Source organism: Megascapheus bottae, chromosome 19 (genome assembly GCF_031878675.1).
Source record: "Megascapheus bottae isolate mThoBot1 chromosome 19, mThoBot2.hap1, whole genome shotgun sequence".
Lineage (NCBI taxonomy): Eukaryota > Metazoa > Chordata > Mammalia > Rodentia > Geomyidae > Megascapheus > Megascapheus bottae.
The window spans coordinates 11436557-11456205 of NC_143527.1; the positions used below are offsets into that span (position 1 = coordinate 11436557).

At 41.4% G+C, this 19649-nt stretch overlaps 1 protein-coding gene across 2 annotated transcripts in view; it reads right to left on the reverse strand.

The window, feature by feature from the left end:
- Positions 1-4368: 4368 nt before the first annotated feature.
- The window catches only part of Malt1 (MALT1 paracaspase), a 51708-nt gene continuing 36427 nt past the window's right edge, over positions 4369-19649 (reverse strand). For both annotated transcript variants that reach the window (XM_090353025.1, XM_090353024.1), the window contains 8 exons: positions 18672-18875; positions 15347-15524; positions 14163-14237; positions 13178-13305; positions 11677-11826; positions 9775-9932; positions 7819-7944; positions 4369-5965 (listed from right to left, as the gene is read on the reverse strand). In XM_090353025.1, coding sequence (XP_090209151.1) covers positions 5537-5965; positions 7819-7944; positions 9775-9932; positions 11677-11826; positions 13178-13305; positions 14163-14237; positions 15347-15524; positions 18672-18875 — 1448 coding nt within the window. In that variant the 3' untranslated portion in view covers positions 4369-5536. The remainder of the gene's footprint in view (positions 5966-7818; positions 7945-9774; positions 9933-11676; positions 11827-13177; positions 13306-14162; positions 14238-15346; positions 15525-18671; positions 18876-19649) is intronic.

Consider the following 19649-nt stretch of genomic DNA (forward strand, 5'->3'; position numbering starts at 1 on the left):
TAATGAGGAAATGAAGTCTGGGAAAGACAAAAAGGAGTTGGAATCCAGAGTGTCTGTGGAGAGTCTTGTCGCAGGAAGAAAGGTCAATGTGGCTGTGGACGCAAGTGGGTTAATGATGAGGCGTAGATGGGTTCTGCTTCCTCCGCAGGTGGTTTCCATTTTCCTAAGAGCCGGCGAGGTTATGGCTGACCACCAGAAGCCAGATGGGAGGTGGAACGAGGGGTTTGAAGAGCGAAATGTGTGGAAGACGGTCAGGCCTAAAGTTTGGCCCATGAACAGAGCCTACCGCCAGTCTCATGCGTGTCATCTTAGCGACTTAAGAGGCTAGATCTGAGGATCACGGTTCAAAGCCTGCGGGGCACAAAAATCCATGAGACGCTTATCTCCAGTTAACTTTCCCCCTCAGAAAAATCAGAAGTGGAATTGTGGCTCAGGTGATGGAACACTAGACTTGAGCAAAAGAAGCTCAGGGACGGATCCCAGACCCAGCACACATACAAGAGAAAAAAAAAGAAAATGGAAGCCATTGCTAGGTGACTTGAAGAGTCTGGATGAAGCAGGAAAATAAAACAGGATCCCCGCTCCCTGCAGCGGCTTTAAGACCAGCTTACAGGGCCATCCCCAAACTCTTCTCACCTCCCCACTTCAGGCCCACCAAAAAGTACCAAGCATCTTGCAGGCTAGACAAATGAGCATCGCATCCCAATCACAAATGCCCCGGCTCAGCAAAATAAAATTCCCCTGAACAGCACACATGCATTACTGCATGCAATTGTCCTCATGCGAACTTTTGGGGAGAATCCTCTAATTAAGGCCTCATGTTTATGCGTCAAATACCATCCTAACAGAATGCATTGTGGGAATGGACACACAATTTAAAACCGGTTAGATAACTACCACCTGCCCCTCAACACCATCCATCCTGAAGGCCCCCTTCCGTGGGTAGCGCCTCCCCGGCTCTCTCCTCAGCATCAACCAACCTTGAATTCTCCAGGACACCACTCCTCGGGGCGGTGTGCTCTCTTACTCAGGCAGCTCCCATTTCCACTTCATTCTCTCCCTGCTCTCACTTCAACAAATCAGCGCTCCTCTCATTAAGCATGTGTTTCACTCGACTCTTTGAGATGCCAAGAACCTGGGATACCTAAGTAAGGCCACTATCCTATAACAAGGGTAGCTGTTGGTAATAGGAATATTAAGAACAATATTAAGAGTAATAGAAAGATGAACCAAGGCAAAGAATATGAATCAGGTTAAAGAAGTCAAGAGAGACTGAAATTTGAGGAAGCATTGGGCTAGCGGTCCTCATTCAGTTGTTCAATTTAAAGTCATAGTTAAAAAAAATTATTTGGCCATGGGGCTTCAATTCAGGGCCTAGGCTTTGTCCCTGAGCTTTTGTGCTCAAGGCTAGTGCTCTACCACTTTGAGCCACAGCTCCACTTTTTCTTTTCAGGTGCTTAAATGGAGACAAGAGTCTCGTATACTTCCCTTTGTGGGCTGGCTTTGAAATGTGGCTTGAGTGGGTTGCCATTTGGACATTTAATTTCCCCAGAATTAAGGCTTCAGGACAAGAACTAAGAACTGATCTCTCTCAAAATAGAAAATTGTGGCCTTTTTTTAACCCCATACAACTGTGGTTCTAAGTTTCGAGATTCCCTTCCTGCTCCCATTTCATTGGAAAAGTCACATAGCTGCAGGATTAAAGGGATATGGGAGTGGAGGAGTGGGGAGGGAAAGTACTGAATCAGTTCCAGCTATCCGATTCTTGAGCTAAACTCGTAATCATAATTTTGTGTCATTATTATGATAGGTAATGTGGTGTTTTCAAAGAAACTTGTTACACATTGTTACATTTATTAATTATGTGATCACAAAAACATATGAACAATTGTGTCTTTAATAACAGAAAAAAATGGGATACGGACCAGCAGGGGGCGCCAGAGACAGTGACAAAAGGTCCTCCATCCAAGGAAAGCTTTTTGGAAACAGAAACGGTGGATTTTATGAAGAATCCCCACCCTTACCCAGGGCTAGTATAACAATGACCACTATTTAAAGCAGTTTATTCTCTCATAGATCCCTGAAATCCAAAATAACTTTTTATTTGGTACTAGTACCAAGTAGATTCTTGAACTCAAGACTCTTGAACTCAAGAGTCTACAGTGCTTGCTTGACTTTTCTTGCTCAGTGGTTTGCTGATTAATTGGTAATAACTCCAACTTTTCTGCTTGGGCTGGCTTTGCACCTGATCATCAGATCTCAGCCTCCTCAGTAGCTAGGATTGTAGTTATGAGCCAGCAGCATCCAAGCTGGGATGTTAGATTTTCTTGAGTGCTTTTTCTGCATTTATTAAGATGTTCTACATGTGTGTTGCCTTTTTTTTTTTAACACTATATAGTTAGATCCTCTCATTGTGGACTGGTGCAGATAAGAGGGAAAAAAATTTTTTTGGCCAGTCTTAGGGCTTAAATTTAGGGCCTGAGCACAGTCCTTGGGCTTTCTCAAGGCTAGAGCTCTACCACTTGAGCCACAGCATTACTTCTGGCTTTTTTATGTGTATGTGGTAACCAAGGAATTGAACGCAGGGCTTCATGCATGTTAGGTAAGCACTCTACCTCTCGGCCACACTCCTTCTCCAGCTAAGGCTGAATGAGGCAGTTCTCTTCCTGTTTCATCTCAGAGAGAAGGGGATAGAGATGGAAGAAGCCGTTCTGTGTAGTTTGAGGCACTGGCTGTGGGGCAAGTCAGACAGCTTGAATTCCAACTGCCTCCTCTTGGGGGTGACCTCAAACATGTCACTTCAGTCTTCTGAATCTCATTTGCACTTTGGAAAAATAAAAAGTACAATATACCAGTTTTCAGGATTCAAACTCATGACCTATGCGGCATGTCCACATACATGTGTCCACACACACACTGGGAATGAGTCTGAATCATTCATTCAGTGTTGGTGTGTCCTTACAGAATGTAACCTCACTGAACGGCAACAACCTTCCATGTATTTACCTGAGTTTTGGATATAACCAACTTTATTTCAAGGATAAATCCTTTTTGATCTTAGTATAGCATCCTTCCTTTATAGGCTGCTGGATCCAGCCTGCTAGAATTTTGCTAGTGTTTTTACATCTGTATTCATAAGGGATACTGGTGTGTAGTTTTCTTGTGATGTCTTTTCTTTATTTTTCTATATCTTTATTGAAAGTACTATGTGCCTTCTGCTCTGCTTTGTTCCTCGATCTTCACATGATGTCTTTGGTTTTGATGTCACAGTAACTGGCTTCTTAGCATGAGTTGGAAAGTGTTCTCTTTCTAGGAAGAGCCTACAAAGAGTTGGTGGTCATTTTCGTGTCTGGTAGAATTCCACAGTGGAGTCATGAGGGCGATTGTCTGTGTGAGTCTGTTAAAATTAGAATGGGCTTTGGGACATAGCTACATGGGAGATGCCTGCCTAGCACTGCAAGGCCCTGGGTTTTGTCAGTCTTTTTATTACCAGTTGCCTTTTAAGGCTTCTGTTAGAACCAAAAGAGATAAGGATATTATCTCCTAAGGCTAGTAAAATTCTCAAAGAAAAACAGGCAATTAGAAGACAATGTCAATGTTTGCGAGATTCAGGTAAGTAGCTACAAAAGGCATTTCTATCTTTGTACTTTAAACAAATATTTCATCACCTCATGGTGGATTAATGAACTTAACAAGCAAGAAATTTCAGCCTTTTCTATAGAAGACACACAAGCCTCCTACCTTGCAGCAAAGTCCTGTAATTATAAATGATAGACATGCCTGCCTGCCTGCCTAATGTAGATGAACTATCCATCTACCCACAAAAGGTAATGCATCAGAAAGGTAGCAGTACGTCATAGGAACCCACTGGGCTGGCATTCTAGAGATCCCAGTCCTGGTGGCAATTCCAATTTAGATGAGATGCTTCTAATTCCTCCCACTGCTTGTTTTTTTGGGGGGCTGGGGAAGGTGTGTCATGAGAGAGGGGAGAGAGAGAAAGATCTTCTGGTATTAAAGACAATCATTTCTTTTTATAGAATTCCATTTTCATAATTTTTACTTTTTTTTTCCCCCTTCATTGGGGCGGGGTGGGGGGGCTTGAACTCAGAGCCTGGGTAGTGTTCTTGAGCAGTTTTGCCCAAGGTTAGTGCTTTACCACTTTGAGCCAAATGCTCTACCACTTTGAGCCACTGGCTCAAACGGACACCACTTCCAGTTTTCTGTGGTTAACTGGAGATAAGCATCTCATAGACTTTCCTGCCTGAGCTGACTTCAAACTGTGATCCTCAGATCTCAAACTGCGGAGTAGCCAGGCGGAAGCCTGGCTCATGGCTTTTAATTCTGGTCATAATAAATTTTGTGGTAACAGAGGTTTATAAAAGTATTTTATTTTATTTATTTATTTGGTCCTGGGGCTTGAACCCTGGGCCTAGGGCTGTCCCTGAGGCCTTCAGCTCAAGGCTACCACCCTACCCCTAGAGCCACAGCACCACTTCTGGCTTTCTAGTGGTTAATTGGAGATAAGAGTCTCATGGTCTTTAGTGCCCAGGCTGGCTTTGAACCATGATTCTCAGATCTCAGCCTTCTGTGTAGCTAGGATTACAGGTGTGAGCCACTGGGCCCAGCTTCATAAATGTATCTTAAGGTATACACGTATATAGTCATCCATATTTCATTTCCTAGTTTCAGTGCTGAGGACTGAACCCAGGGCCTCACACATGCTAGGCAAATGTTGTGCCACGGAATGGGATTCCCCAATCCTATACTTCATTCTTTTTTCTTTTCTTTTTTGGGTCGGTTATGGGGCTTGAACACTGGGCCTGGGCATTGTCCCTGAACTCTTCAGCTCAAGGCTACCGCTCTACCCTTTGAGCCACAGTACCACTTCTTTTCTGGTGGTTAATTGGAGATAAGAGTCTCATGGACTTTCATGCCCGGGCTGGCTTTGAACCATGATCCTCAGATCTCAGCCTCCTTCGTAGCTAGGATTACAGGTGTGAGCCATGGGGTCTTGCCCTATACTTCATTCTCACAGAACAAATCATCTGATTGATAATGTGTTTCGGGGAAAGGGAAACAGTGCTGGGTTATGAACTCAGGTCCTTCAGCTTGCTAGGCAGGTGCTTTACCACTTGAGCCATGTTTCTAGCCCTTTCTGCCTACTTCTTTTTCAGGTCTTGTGTTTTGTTGTTGTGTGTTTTGGGGTTTTTTGTGCACAGTCTAGGCTGGACCATGATCCTGTTTTGCATCTCCCACACGGATAGGATGAGACCACCACAGCCAGCTTCCTAGTTGACATGGGGGCTTGTTCATTTTTGCCCAGGTTGGCTCCTACCAGCTCCCCAATAGCTGGGATTACAGGCATGAGCCTAGAATGCCTTAGCCTCTTAAAAATCGACACAGAAAACAAGTTGGAGGAAGTCTGTGGTTCAGCTGAGCCGCTTCTCTTCATACACACAGCTGACTCTTCACGATGTCTCATTTTCTTTCAGGTGAGGTATGGAGTCATTAGGATAATGCTTACATACAAACACGGTCATTGTTCAGAAATCCGGAGCCTGTCGGAGAAACTGAAGGGCATTTCATCAGTCGTCTCCACTGGCACATTACTTCCACCAAACTGACAGGCGTAGTGGTGGGTGGGGTACGCGGACGAGAAGGTGCTGGGGGTCCGGCTGCAGTGGCACCTGTCTGTCGGCATGACACTGTCTGAATTGCCCACATGCGAGTGGTAGATGCCCTGGAAGGAGTCCTGCGGTGGGTGGTAATGCCCAGCTCCCCCGCAGGGAGAGCAAGTCCCATCGGACACGAGACACATCTGAAAGCAGGCCCTCCTGCCCACGCCGCGGTGCATGTCCAGCTTGGCGATGAGCGGCTTCCCCACGCTCACCTCCTGCTTCTCCTCCACAGTGTCCTCCAGCCCCGAGTACTGATAGGACAGACACACGGTGAACACCAGGTGTTCCTAGAAAAGAAGTATCACTTTATTTTTTTAATCAACTGTGATAACGCATCTATCTTGAGATATCATTCTTTCCCCAAGAGCCACAAAAACACACTTAGCTCCCACCACCACACCAAAAACGAAAGGCTTCCTTTCCATGGCCCTCAACCCATCAGGTCAGCTGCAGTGATCTTTGTGCAGCTGGAGGAGTTTAGGAGAAGCTGAGCTCTTATGAAGGTAAGTAATCAAAATCAGAGCCCTTCTATCCTCGTCCAGAGGCTGGGATTTGGCCATGTCCTCCCCTATTACCAGAGGAGGAGAATTGTACTTTCATGTAAAAATGACCTGGCTTTACACTTAAGGTAAGGGTTACAAAAACACGATGAGGCTGGGTGCCGCTGGTTTACACCTGTCATCCTAGCTATCTGGGACACTGAGATTTGAGAATTAAGGTACAAAGCCAGTTCAGGTGGCCTAAGCTGAAAGACTCGTATCCCAGTTAGCCAGCAAAAAGCTGGAAGTAGAAATAGAGCTCAAGTGGTAGAATGCAAGCTTTGTGCAAAAAAGCCAAATGAAAGTCTAAGGTCCTGACTTCCAGCCCCAGAACCAGGACACAAAAATAATAACTAAATCAGATAGTGGGTTACTCCCTTACTGAGAAAGACTTTCAGAAGACTGGATGTAATTGACTGACAACAGGTGTACTTCTTGCTATGTGCACTTTCCATTTCCTGATTGTTGACGGCATTCTTTTTTTTTTTTTGCGGGGGGCGGGGTTGTTGTTTGTTGTGAGGGCTTGGTTTGTGGGCCTGGGTGCTGTCCCTGAGCTCTTCAGCTCAAGGCTACCGCCCTATCCCTGGAGCCTCAGTGCCACTTCGGCTTTTCTAGTGGTTAATTGGAAATAAGAGTCTCATGGACTTTAGTGCCCAGCTGGCTTAGAACCGTGCTCCTCAGACCTCAGCCTCCTGAGTAGCTAGGATTACAGGCATGAGCCACCGCACCTGGCTCTGTGGACTGCATTCTAGGATCCTATAGCTATGGGTAAACTAAAAACTTAATGTGCCTGTATTAATACAAGAGCTAGCTTATTTACAAGTCAACTAAAATGAAAAAAGATTAAAAAGAAATTTTACTTCTAATTTGCTGTAGATTTCATAGAGTCACAAAATAAACTATTATTTTAAAATGCTCATGTTTAAAAAATAGAATATAGTCTATCGTCCTGATTTCTCAATGACAAACATTCTCCCAGGCTGGTTAGCTCCTGCTTAGCCGGATAGCTCCTACGTCTCATCCTAGATCCTCAGGAAGCTCGTTCCAGAGGATCATGGTTCAAAATTAGCCAACGCAGAAAAGTCCTTCCCAGCTTCAATTAACTAGCGAAAAAGCTAGGTCAGAGGTGTGGCTTAACTATGAGTGTGAGGCATTAAGTTAAAATCCTAGGACCAGCACCTACACAAAAAAATATCCTAAAACAGAGTCCTCAGGCTACAATCAAGTAGAGGATTTAATATAAAAAGGATATCTGGGAAGACAGATCAGTTATCAATGTTTCAGCTGAATACCCAAGGAGCCGCCTACCTATCCATGAGCCACAATGCCACAATCCTTGTTCAGGGTCACATTGTATTTTTTTTTTTTTTGCCAGTCCTGGGCTTGGGCTCAGGGCCTGAGCACTGTCCTTGGACTTTCTCAAGGCTAGAGCTCTACCACTTGAGCCTCAGCACCACTTCTGGCGTTTTTCTATGTATGTGGTACCGAGGAATCGAACCCGGGTCTTTGTGCATGCTAGGCAAGCACTTTAACCACTAGGCCAAACTCCCAGCTCGTCACATTGTTTTTTTATTAACAGTTATAAGCAGGAAAATACTAGCCTTTAACTTCTGCAGTGAACTGAGTCTAGTGTACAGGCAATGCTTGGGAAGCTCCTTGGATACTAAATAGCTGCCAGTTTCTTCAGGAGTTCCTTTATTTGCATCTTTTGGATCAATATCTAGGTCCTGTAAAAAAAATAAATCAGTGAAATGTTAATAACAAAACTGATGAAGGTTTCAACATTGTCTATAACACCAAAACATTTTAACACTTTTAGGATTTAATACTTATATTTAACACTTATGAGATATTTAAGTCTCTCATGAGTTTTGGCTTGAGTACAATCTCTTATCCAGAATCAATGAAACAGGAAATCGACATTCTCTGGCCATACAGAACCCTAAATTCATGTATTTAAAATGCAAAGTCAGCTCTGAAAGTCCTTCCAAACTGTGCCTTGAAACACAAACTGTGCCTGTTCTACTCAAGTTTTCTGCTGAGTAGAGAGCCACATTTGTGTTTGACTCCTGGATTTTCTCCATTTCTTACCATCACTTTGGAAGGTGCAAGATTCTTATGTTTAGAGTATTTGAGAGGAAGAGGCCCCATTGCAAGTCCTAGGTTCAAACCCTAGTACCACCAAAAATTTTAAGAATTATAAGTAAGCAACACAAAGTCGGCCATTCCTTTCTTCTTTTATATCCTCCCCACAGGTGGAGAGAGAAGCTGGTGGCTCTAGAGAGGCCCAGCACCCAGGATGATCTACCCCATGCAGGGATGGTGTCTTTGGGGGCCCAGCAGACCTATTTCTTGGGGTTCCATGCTACATCATTTGTTCTCACATGAAGTAATGTCCTCCACAAAGCCTCTTAAATAATAAAGGTCAAATTTATTTTTCACTTAGTTCTTGTTTGTCTGTTTGTCAAAGCTATACAGGAAAGAGTAAAAGTATCTATCTATTGGCTTTTTTCTATGAAGAGAAAATACATATCATGATAGAACTAAATTTATATTCTTCCTATAATGCTACCAAAACTTGAGTCTTGCCTTTTTTTATTTATTGGCCTGGGCTTGGGCTCAGGGCCTGAGCACTATCCTTGGTTTTTTTTTTCTCAAGGCTAGAACCTTACCACTTGTGCCACAGCACCACTTCTGGCTTTTTCTATGTATGTGGTAGTGAGGAATCTAATCTGGGTCTTCATGCATGCTAGGCAAGCACGCTACCACTAGGCCAAACTTCTGGCCCTTAAGTCTTACATTGTTATAGTAACTTATACTGGAAACAATAGTTTCTTTAAAAAGAAAAATTTGGGGTTGCCCTTGCCTGGCAAGTGCAAGGCCCTGAGTTTGGTCCTCAGCTCTGGGGGGGGGGGGGGAAAGAAAAAGAAAAATGCTCTTAGTTGGGTGCTGATGACTCACATCTGGAATCCTAGCCACTGAGGAGACTGAGATCTGAGGATTACAGTTTGAAGCCAACTCCAGCAGGGAAGTCCATGAGATTCTTGTCAGTGCTGGGGATTGAGCTCAGGGTCTGAGCACTGACCCTGGGCTTTCCCAAGGCTAGAGCTCTACCACTTGAGCCACAGCACCACTTCCAGCCCTTTTTATGTATGTGGTGCTGAGGAATTGAACCCAGGTTTTTGTGCATGCTAGGCAAGCACTCCACCACTAGGCCAAACTTTTGGTGCAAGTCCATGAGATTCTTATCTCCAATAAACCATTCAGAAAAAGCCACTAGTGCGGTGGCTCAAGTCGTAGAGTGCTGCTAGCCATGCACACAAAGAGATTCAGTCCCTGAAGGAATGCAGGGTATTCCATATGCTAGGCAAGTGCTCTACCACTGAGCTACATCCTCAATGCAAAAGGGGAGGCTTGAGCTGGTAGCCTGGCTTAAGTGGTAAAGTGCTTGTCTAGCAAGTGGAAACCCAGACTTCAAACCCCTGCATTGCCACACGCACTAAAGATCCTTCAATAGGCAAGAACTTATCATTGTACTTAAAAAGAAAAAGACTTACAAGTGGGAAATCGGTAACATAGGCATCACACATGATTATCTCAGGTGGTTTGTGGACTATACTTGTATAGATTATCATGACATTGGAAAACTCGGCTGCAAATCCTAATTGAATCTGAACACCACACTGAAATTTAAGGCACATACTTTCTGGAAGTTCTGGAAGAGAACAAGAAGAACTCATAAAAATTACTTAAGAGGAGTTTTCATTTACAAGGAATATAAGTACACTAGTTTTACTAGAACATTTCCAAAAGAAGATTTCATTAAAAATTAAATCTGATGGAATAAAAAAGAAATATACCATTTAAATTATTCTTTAATGACTATTTACAGTTGCCATCTCCTGTATTTCTTTCTTAATTACTGATATATTTCTAACTGTAGAGATTACTGTCCTTGTGATATTTCCTTGTTTTCTAAATTTATTTAAATGGTTTGATAACGTTGAGGATTGAACCTGCAGCCCTGCACATGTTAGGTCAGTGTTCTATCAACTGAGGAAAGTCTTAAGCCCTTCTGTATTTTTGTTTTTGAGACAGGGTCTCATTAACTATGCTTCTATTGGCCTCAAACTTGCAATACTCTTGCTTCTACCTCCTGAGCAGCTGGGATTATAGATGTGTGCCACCATGCCCAGCTAATATCCTTATTGGTTAGGGGAGAGAGTCTAGTATCTTTTTTCAAATGCTTTCTCCCGACCCTGATGACGCAGGGTCTTACTCTGTAGCCTCTACTGGCCTTGATTTCTAGGTCTTCCTCCCCAATCTGCTGAGTACTGGTACTTAAATGCAGGGTCTTGTACTCTGGCTCAGCTTTTTCTGCTCAAAGTTAAGAAGGATATTTTAAGAACATTTTTATAGGATTTCAATAAGCACAATTATTTTTCTATTAGTTTTTTTTTCTATTCCTGGGACTTGAGCTCCCCCCTCCCCCCCAGCTTCTTGAGGCACAGTGCCACACCCAGCCTTTTCTATTTATGTGGTACCTAGGGCTTCATGCATGCTAGGCAAGCACTCTACCACTAAGCCACATTCCCAGTCCTCTATTAGTTCTATTCTAATAGAAGATTCACAGTATAGATATCTGGGGACTAAAAAAAAAACAACATCTTTTTTTGGGGTTGTGGGCCTGGGTGCTGTCCCAGAGCTCTTCAGATCAAGGCTAACCCTTGAGCCACAGCGCCACTTCTCGTTTTCTGGTGATTAATTGTAGACAAGAGTCTCCCAGACTTTTTAGTGCCCCAGCTGGCTTTGAACTGAGATCCTAAGATCTTCGCCTCCTGAGTAGCTAGGATTACAGGTGTGAGCCACCATGCCTGGCAAAAAACATCTTTACTTCAGTCAATAATTAAACTTACTTTTCACTAAACTCACACAGAACTGCCCAGCGGTAACTAAGGTAGAGACTGATCTTTCACTTCATCTTCTGTTGTCTATCATTCCACACATGGGGAAAAGACAGTAATATTTATAAGCCATATTGGTCTCCATAGGTGAGCTCTACTCAGCCTCAAACTCTCTGCAGTAGGGCTACAGCTCACCCCAATGTATCAATGACAAGTTTACATCAGGGCCCAGACCTATCTGAGTCCCAATGGCGTCACCTACAGTGACAACACAGGAAAAGCTGAAGACTAAGGACTAAGACATTTAAAAAATTAATTCATTTAAAAAACACATTTAAGAACACAGTTATTTCAATTTTACTAACAGTATAAATAATGAAGCAAATAATCTGATAGGTCTAACATCAAATAAATAAACATGTGCTTAGATTTGGATAGGCTAAAAATTTGTCACCATAAAATTGGGAAGAAAGCTATTTAGTCAGAAGAAAAAGACTTCATGATTTCATTAAGTTTATTGTAGAATAATCTCACAAGACCCAGACTTTACCATACCATGAGCCTTGGCCCACTGCAGGTTCCGCACCAGAGACTCTGCAGAACAAGCCATCCCCTGAATTGGATCCGTGAGTGCTCTCTTTTCAGATAAACTGCTTCGTATCTCCAGAGCCTGTTTGCCTTTGGTAAGGTGACACTTACCCATATCTAAAAGAGAAGGAAGTAAGTTTTAACTGTTGGGGACTCATGCCTGTAATCCTAGCTACTCAGAAGGCTGAGATCTGAGGATCATAGTTCAAAGCCTGCTTGGGTATGAAAGTCCATGAGATTCTTAGCTCCAATTAACCACACAAACAAACAAATAAACAACAAAAAAACCCCAAAACCCCCCAAAAACTGGAAATGGCTCAAGTGGTGAATACTACCCTAGAGCTAAAAAAGCTCAAGGACAGGGCCAGGAGTTTGGCTTAGTGGTAGAGTGCTTCCTAGCATGTAAAAAGATCTGGGTTCAATTCCTTGGCACCACATACATAGAAAAAGCTGGAAGTGGTGCTGTGGCTCAAGTGGTAGAGCTCTAGCTTTGAAAAAAGCTCAAGGACAGTGTTCAGGCCCCTCAACTGGCCAAAAAAAAAAAGTCAAGGATAATGCCCAGTTCCTGAGTTCAAGCCCCAGAACTAGTGCATGTGAGCTCCCCCAAAAGTAAATATTATCTTCAAGACAAATTTTCTATTTTAAGTATCTAGTGTAGCCTGGCACCACTTCTAGTTCACACCTATAATCCTACTCAGGAGGTTGCAATCTGAGGCTTGCAGCTGAAAGCCAGCCTAGACAGAAATGTCTGTGAGGCTTTTGTCTCCAACTAACCACCGTAACACCAGCTCAAACTGTGGCTCAAAGAAATTGAGCATTAAGCTTGATAGTCTAAGATCCAACATAATATCTTTCTTATAAAATTTAAACAACTTATATTTGAGGAACATAATACAAACTCAATAAAACAATGTAAGAAGAAAATAAAGGGAATGATCAACAAAACTGAGAACATTAGAATTTAAGGGAAGTAGGGAAAATGCAGGGGAAACACATGCTTAGATATAGTTTACTGGCAAGGCCTCAGATTTATACTAAACATCCATTCATAACAAAAACTCCAAAAGTACTTCTATGGGTATGTAAATTATTAAAAATAATTATGCAGTTTCTGTTAACAAGTCTTAAAAGTTTATATAGCAAGATGGTTTACAGATACCTAGCTTTGAGAAAAAGAATCTCAGGAACAACACTCAGTCCCTGAGTTCAAGCCCCATGACCGCCTCCCCCAAATAATGATCAGAGCAAAAAATGGCTACAGGTATGGCTCACGGAGTAAAGGGTCCACCTGGAAAGTGTAAAGTTGAGTTTAAACTCCAGTACTCCCACCACCCCCACCACCCCCAATTACTAATCCCCAATTCAGAGTACCCAGCAAGAATAAAGGAATTATTAAGCAGAGGACCCTGACTTGGCTTATATCCCCTTTATCATTTTCCTAGTGCTTTTTCTTTTTAAAAAATGTTACCCTCTGCAACTTCATCCAGCAACACAGTAATTTTCTTGTCTTCTAATAGCCTCTCTTTCAGAAATTTCATGAAAATTCCATTTGCCAATCCAGAATGCTGGATTTCAAAAGCTTCTGCTCCTTGACACCTTAAAAACACCAAGAGAAAGGAGTGAAATCATTTGGATACAGGTAAACAGATATCTTTTTACTTCAAAATGAAGCTAAAAAGTTGAACACATAGGAGCAAAGGCTGAATAGTGATTAGTGGGACAGGAAGAAAGGGGAGAGGGGAGATGCTAGCAGAAGAGCAAAATGCTTCTGCTACACAGAAGGACTCAATTAGTACCTAAGGTGATTAATCTGTTAATTAGCTTGAATCAATCATTTCACATGATACATCTCATCACTTTGTATCCCACCAATATATATATTTATAATTTATCAATATTCAATAAAACAAACATATTTTTTAAAAGGGAAAATATTCCCTCCATCCTGGGGCTTGAACTCACAGCCTGAGTGCTGTCCCTAAGCTTCTTTTGCTCAAATCTAGCACTCTACCATTTGAGAGACACAGTTCAAGTATTAATTTATTTGGAGATTAAGAGTCTCATGGATTTTCCTGCCCAGGCTGGCTTTGAACGGTGATCCTCACAGATCTCAGCCTCCTGAGTGCATAGGATTATAGGTATGAGCACTGGTGGCCAGCTAAAAAAGGAATTCTTAAAGAAACAAACACTTGCCAATAGAATGTCCATAAACACTACCTTCCTATGGTACTCTAGTAAACGAGTTGATCTTGAGGCAGGAGTAAACGTTTTTTTGGTGCTTTGTGATAAGATACCAAGAGTAGAGAGCTAAAGTCAACTATTTATAGGTTTATTTATAGGTTTTTAGAAAGAAGGCAAATGTATGCCTAGATATCTGTGGATACCTCAAAGATGACTAATCTGCAACAAGAAGACATAAGCAAATACTAGGAATCGCAACCAAGTTTCCTTACGTGGCATATCCAAACACAATATTGGCAGTGACTTTTAGTGCATCCAAGATTGGGATGGTATCATCATAGTCATTTCTATTTGAAAAGAAGAAGGGCAGACAAAATAAAACAGGTTAAAAAAACAGGTTAAAACCAAGTTCTTACACTAAATAATGGAAACCAATACTATGTGTACACATAATTTAAAATTACAGATGCAAAATTCTTTTCATTCAGTCAGCATCGTACCTACCAAAAAGAATCCAGGGGGGCTGGGAGTTTGGCTAGTGGTAGAGTGCTTGCTTAGCATGCACTAAGACCCAGGTTCAATTCCTTGGTTACCACATACATAGAAAAAGCTGAAAATGGTGCTATGGCTCAAGTGGTAGGGCTCTAGCCTTGAGAAAGCCCAAGGACAGTGCTCAGGCCCTAAGTTCAAGCCCCAGGACTGGAAACAAAACAAAACAAAACAAAAGCCAAATGAGGTGGTTCACGCCTGTAATCCTAGCTACTCGGGAGGCTGAAATCTGAGAATAGTGGTTCAAAGCCAACCTGGGCACTAAAGTACATGAGATTCTTATCTCCAATTAACCACTAGAAAACTGAAGTGGTGCTGAGGCTCCAGGGGTAGGGTGGTAGCCTTGAGCTGAAGAGCTCAGGGACAGAGCACAGGCCCAGAGTTCAAGTCCAAAGACCGACAAAACAAGCAAACAAACAAAACAAAAAATCCCTGAAGTTACGTTTGAATATTGGCATTGGCTTTTGATGATTAAAAGCTGAGTAATAAAAAAAAATTAGTAAACTGGTGAGGAATAATCATTGGTTGTGTTCCTTAGGGATGCAATAGCAGACAAGTGGGATCCAAGACTTCAAATACCCATTTTAGATGTATTCTCTACCTTTGCAAGAGCAGGCCATGGCTGTGGTTTTGTTACTTATTGAAGGGATAGCTGCAGAGGCTGGAGGAGCCGTGCAGCAGCATTTTAGACAGCTCACTTCTTGTGTTTGAATTCTTCACCAAAGAGGCAAAGAGTTAAAATAACCACATATCCATAGCAAAAATATATTGTCCTCATCTACCTTTAGTTTCAATGTGAAATCAGAAATTCATAAATTCATATGGGTCTTAGTCTCTCACAAGCTTGCTGTAAGGTCATCAGTTAATCTATATCCAAAAATGATTTAATAAAGATTAGATGTTTTACCTTTTCCTACACATATCCAACAAGAACACATTGAGCCCAGTTTCTTTTTCTTGCATTAATTTCAATATACTTTGCACACACAGACAATTTTCGGACCTATATGGATTCGGAGCATCAACAGGGACCATAAAACTATTCCCAAAGTTTTCATAGCCATGTCCTGCATAATATAATAACCCTGGGAATAAGAGGGAGAAAGAGGGCAAGACAAGAAGAAAGGAGAAGGGAGAGAAGAGGTAAGTGTTAATTCTATACATGCTCTTAACATATACATAGCACATTTGAAAACTGGCTTACTTTCTTCAGTCAGATACAAGCATGTTTTAAGAAATAACTAATTATAGTCAATGTTGATTTGCATCATAAGTTATTTTGGCAATATTATTCACTTAAATTCTGTATTTTAAAACAAGTATCAATGTTTGTGAAGTTATGCACCTTTTATCTGGTGAATATAATGTAACCCTTCTATTAATCACAATAAAATATCAAAAAATAAGTAAAACAACAAGATGTTGTCTTAAGTATAATCTATTTCATAAAGTAACATATTTATTTGAATTGCAATTTTATCTCCTTTAGTTTAGAGAATCTTTTTTATTTTTTTGGTCATGGGGCTTGAACTCTGGGTCTCGGCGTTGTCCCCGAGCTCTTCATCTGAAGGCTAGCATTCTACCACTTAAGCCATAGCACCACTTCCAGTTTTCTGGTCTTTAACTCTAGATAAGAGTCTTACGGACTTTTGTGCCAGGACTGGCTTTGAACCATGATCCTCAGATCTCAGCTTCCTGAGTAGCTAGGATTATAAATGACCCCTGGCTCTAGACAGTCTAATTTTTATCCATGCATTCTTGGCACAAGGAAGAAGCCTAATAAATACTTAACAGATGACCATGGTAACATAATTTAAGATGCTCAATGAAATTCTTCACTAGCAAACCAAAATCATAAGATATAATTTCACACTTAACTAGAATAGAGAACAATGACAAGTATCAGTAAAGATGTATTTCTGGAGGAAATATGACGTAAGAACTTTGAAAGAGTTAACATAGAATTACTAAATGCATCAGTAATCCCACTATCAGGGAGATGCCAAAATGACTGAAACTTTGTCCACACATAAGAATGTACATAAATGGTTGTATAATATACATGTGTACATATATATGTATGTCTATAAAGTACAAAGTATATATATATATACAAATAAAACAAGTTCAAATCAGTGTAGATCTGATATTCTATCTCTAGTATTGCTAATTCACGAAAATAGTAAAAGATAGAGGACAAAACTATGCTTAGAAATGTCAAGGAAGGGGCCGGGAGTTTGGCCTAGTGGTTAAAGTGCTTGCCTAGCATGCATGAAGACCTGGGTTTGATTCCTCAGCACCACATGCATAGAAAAAAGCCAGAAATGGTGCTGAGGCTCAAGTGGAAGAGCTCTAGCCTTGAGAAAGTCCAAGGACAGTGCTCAGGCCCTGAGCTCAAGCCCAGGACTGGAAAAAAAAATTAGAAATGTCAAGGAACTAATTATTTAGTTAAAATATTCTGAAAATTAGAGAATTTTATTTCTTGGCAACATGACTTAAGGTCTTGTTTGTCATAGCTATTTATTATTTCTGAAAATAGAGGGAATACATGAAGAATTCTCCGCCAGGTGTGGTGCACGTTTTGAATGCTAGCCCTTAGGAGGTGGAGGCAGGAGGATGCTGTTTGAGGTCAGCCTGGGACTCACAGGCTTTGCCTCAACAAAACAAAATTAATGACCAAAAAAAAAATCCCTTAAATGCATTCCTCTCCTAAGAATATCTTCCTTTGGTATCACTGTGTGTAAATGCCTTAAGACAAGTATAATTTAATTGACAACTTGTGGGTGGGTACAGGAGGGAAAAACTGGGAGAGTGAGGAAAGGGGGTGACATGGCATTGTTCTAAAAGAAGTATACTCCTTATCTGACTTACATAACTACAGCCCCTTTGTACACCACCCTTTACAATAGCAATTAAAATGCATTAAAAATGTTCTGTCCACCTTGTCGGTTCTGTAACAATAAAGTCAAGTATTTGTTCACCAATCTTTACTATACAGTAGTTTTTGTAGTCAAACAAAATTTTAAAAAGTAAAATTACAAATGGCAGGTAAGAATCCCAGTAAAAAACATTTTGATAAAACAAAAAACAAAAAGTCAAGACAGTAAGAGAATTAGTTATTTGTATGAAATTAAGATCACGCCATACCACTCCTGGGCATCTCTCCTGAACATCATAACCCAGGATATGGTAAGGACACCTGCTCAGCTATGTTCATCTCTGCACTATTCACAATAGCCAAGTGATGGAAACAACCCAGATGCCCTACTGCAGATGAATGGATACAAAAAATGTGGTATACACACACACACACACACACACACACACACACACACAATGGAATTCTACATAGCCAACATACACGCTGGGAAGTGGATGAATCTAGAGCGAATCATGTTGAGTGAGACAAGTCAAGACCAAAGGAACAAAATGCACATGGTATCCTTAATATGTGGCTATTAGATCCAAACAATACAAGAGTGAGGACTCAATATTTGCATACCCAATGCTATGGACATGGTACTGGAAATATAAACACAACTACATAGACATAAGAACCTCTGACTCTATAGACATAATGTTTTATTTCATAGATTAATATGTATCTATGACATAAAAACCTTCAGCCTAATTTTACTTATGTTCTAAAATCTAAGTGCCAGTGATTGCATATAGAGATTCCCTTCTTGAATACCTGCTTGTTAAACACGTCCTTTGAAATATGATATAAAAATCAATGTTAATAAATTCTTTAATAAAAAAAGAAAAAAAAGAAATTAAGATCAAACTTACCTTTTTTTGGGGGGGGGAGGTCATGGGGCTTGAACTCTGGCCTGAACTCTTCAGCTCAAGGCTACCACCCTACTCCTGGGCCTGGGTGCTGTCCCTGAGCTCCTCAGCTCAAGGCTACTGCCCTACCTTTGAGCCACAGCTCCACTTCCTGTTTTCTAGTTTTCTAGAGCTTAATTGGAGATAAGAGTCTCTGACTTTGTATTGTCACGCTCCCCCACAAATCTGGCTTTGAACCTTGATCCTCAGATCTCAGCCTCCTGAGTAGCTAGGATTACAGGTGTGAGCCACCGCGCCCAGCTAAATTTAGCTTTTTTATGTAAGAAAAAAATTCAGTTTGACAATGTATTTACCTTGTTTTTTGTTGTATTTTGAATTCTTAACCTAGCTTGAATGATGGGAATAGTAGGCAATTATGAAAATAAAGACCAGAAACATCTCACCATATACTCCTTTGTCTAAAAGCAGCAGGAATTCATCCACAGCATTGCACATCTCATATTCTGTGAGGTCCAACAGCGAAACCACTTTGAAGTCTAGCTGCCTCAGTAGGTTGGTCAGTTCATACACATCCACTAGAGGAGCTTTAAGCTTGGGGTGCTCCCAGTAATTCATATTTCCTATCAACAGAGCAACCTTGTCCTTTGCTGCAAAAAATGGGGAACATTTAATGGAGGACTTCTATAAAGATTAAGCTTGTGGAAATGATATCACAATGTATTTTTTTTGTTTTTGTTTTTTCATTGTGGGGCTTGAACTCTGTGCCTGTCCCTGAGCTCTTCAGCTCAAGCTAGTGGTCCACCACTTGAGCGACAGTGTCACTTCTGGTTTTCAGGTGGTTAATTGGAGAGAAGAGTCTCACGGACTTTTGTGCTTGGGCTGGCTTTGAACCGTGATCCTCAGATCTCAGTCTTCTGAGCAGCTAGGATTATATGCATGAGCAACCCGGGCTTGGCTCACAATAAAAAACCTTGAATTATTTCAAGTTAGGACTTCCTCTCTCTCTCTCTCTCTCTCTCTCTCTCTCTCTCTCTCTCTCTCTCTCTCTCTCTCTCTTTTTCTTTTCTCTCTCCCTCTCCCTCTCCCTCTCCCTCTTTCTGTCATGGGGATTGAACTTGGGGCCTGGGTACTATCTCTGAGCTTTTTTGCTCAAGGCTAGTATTCTACCATTTTGAGCCACAGCGCCACTCCCAGTTTTCTGGTGTTTATTTGGAGGTAAGACTCTCAAGAACTTTCCTCCCCCAAGTTGACTTTGAACCACAATCCTCAGATTTCAGCCTCCTGAGTAGCTAGTATTACAGGAATGACCCACCAATGTTTGGCTTCTATTAAATTTCATTGCAGAATTATTACTTTATGTAGGAGACCAATACATTGAGGAGAAAAACACTGAATAATTCAAAGCCAGCTGAGGTATGAAA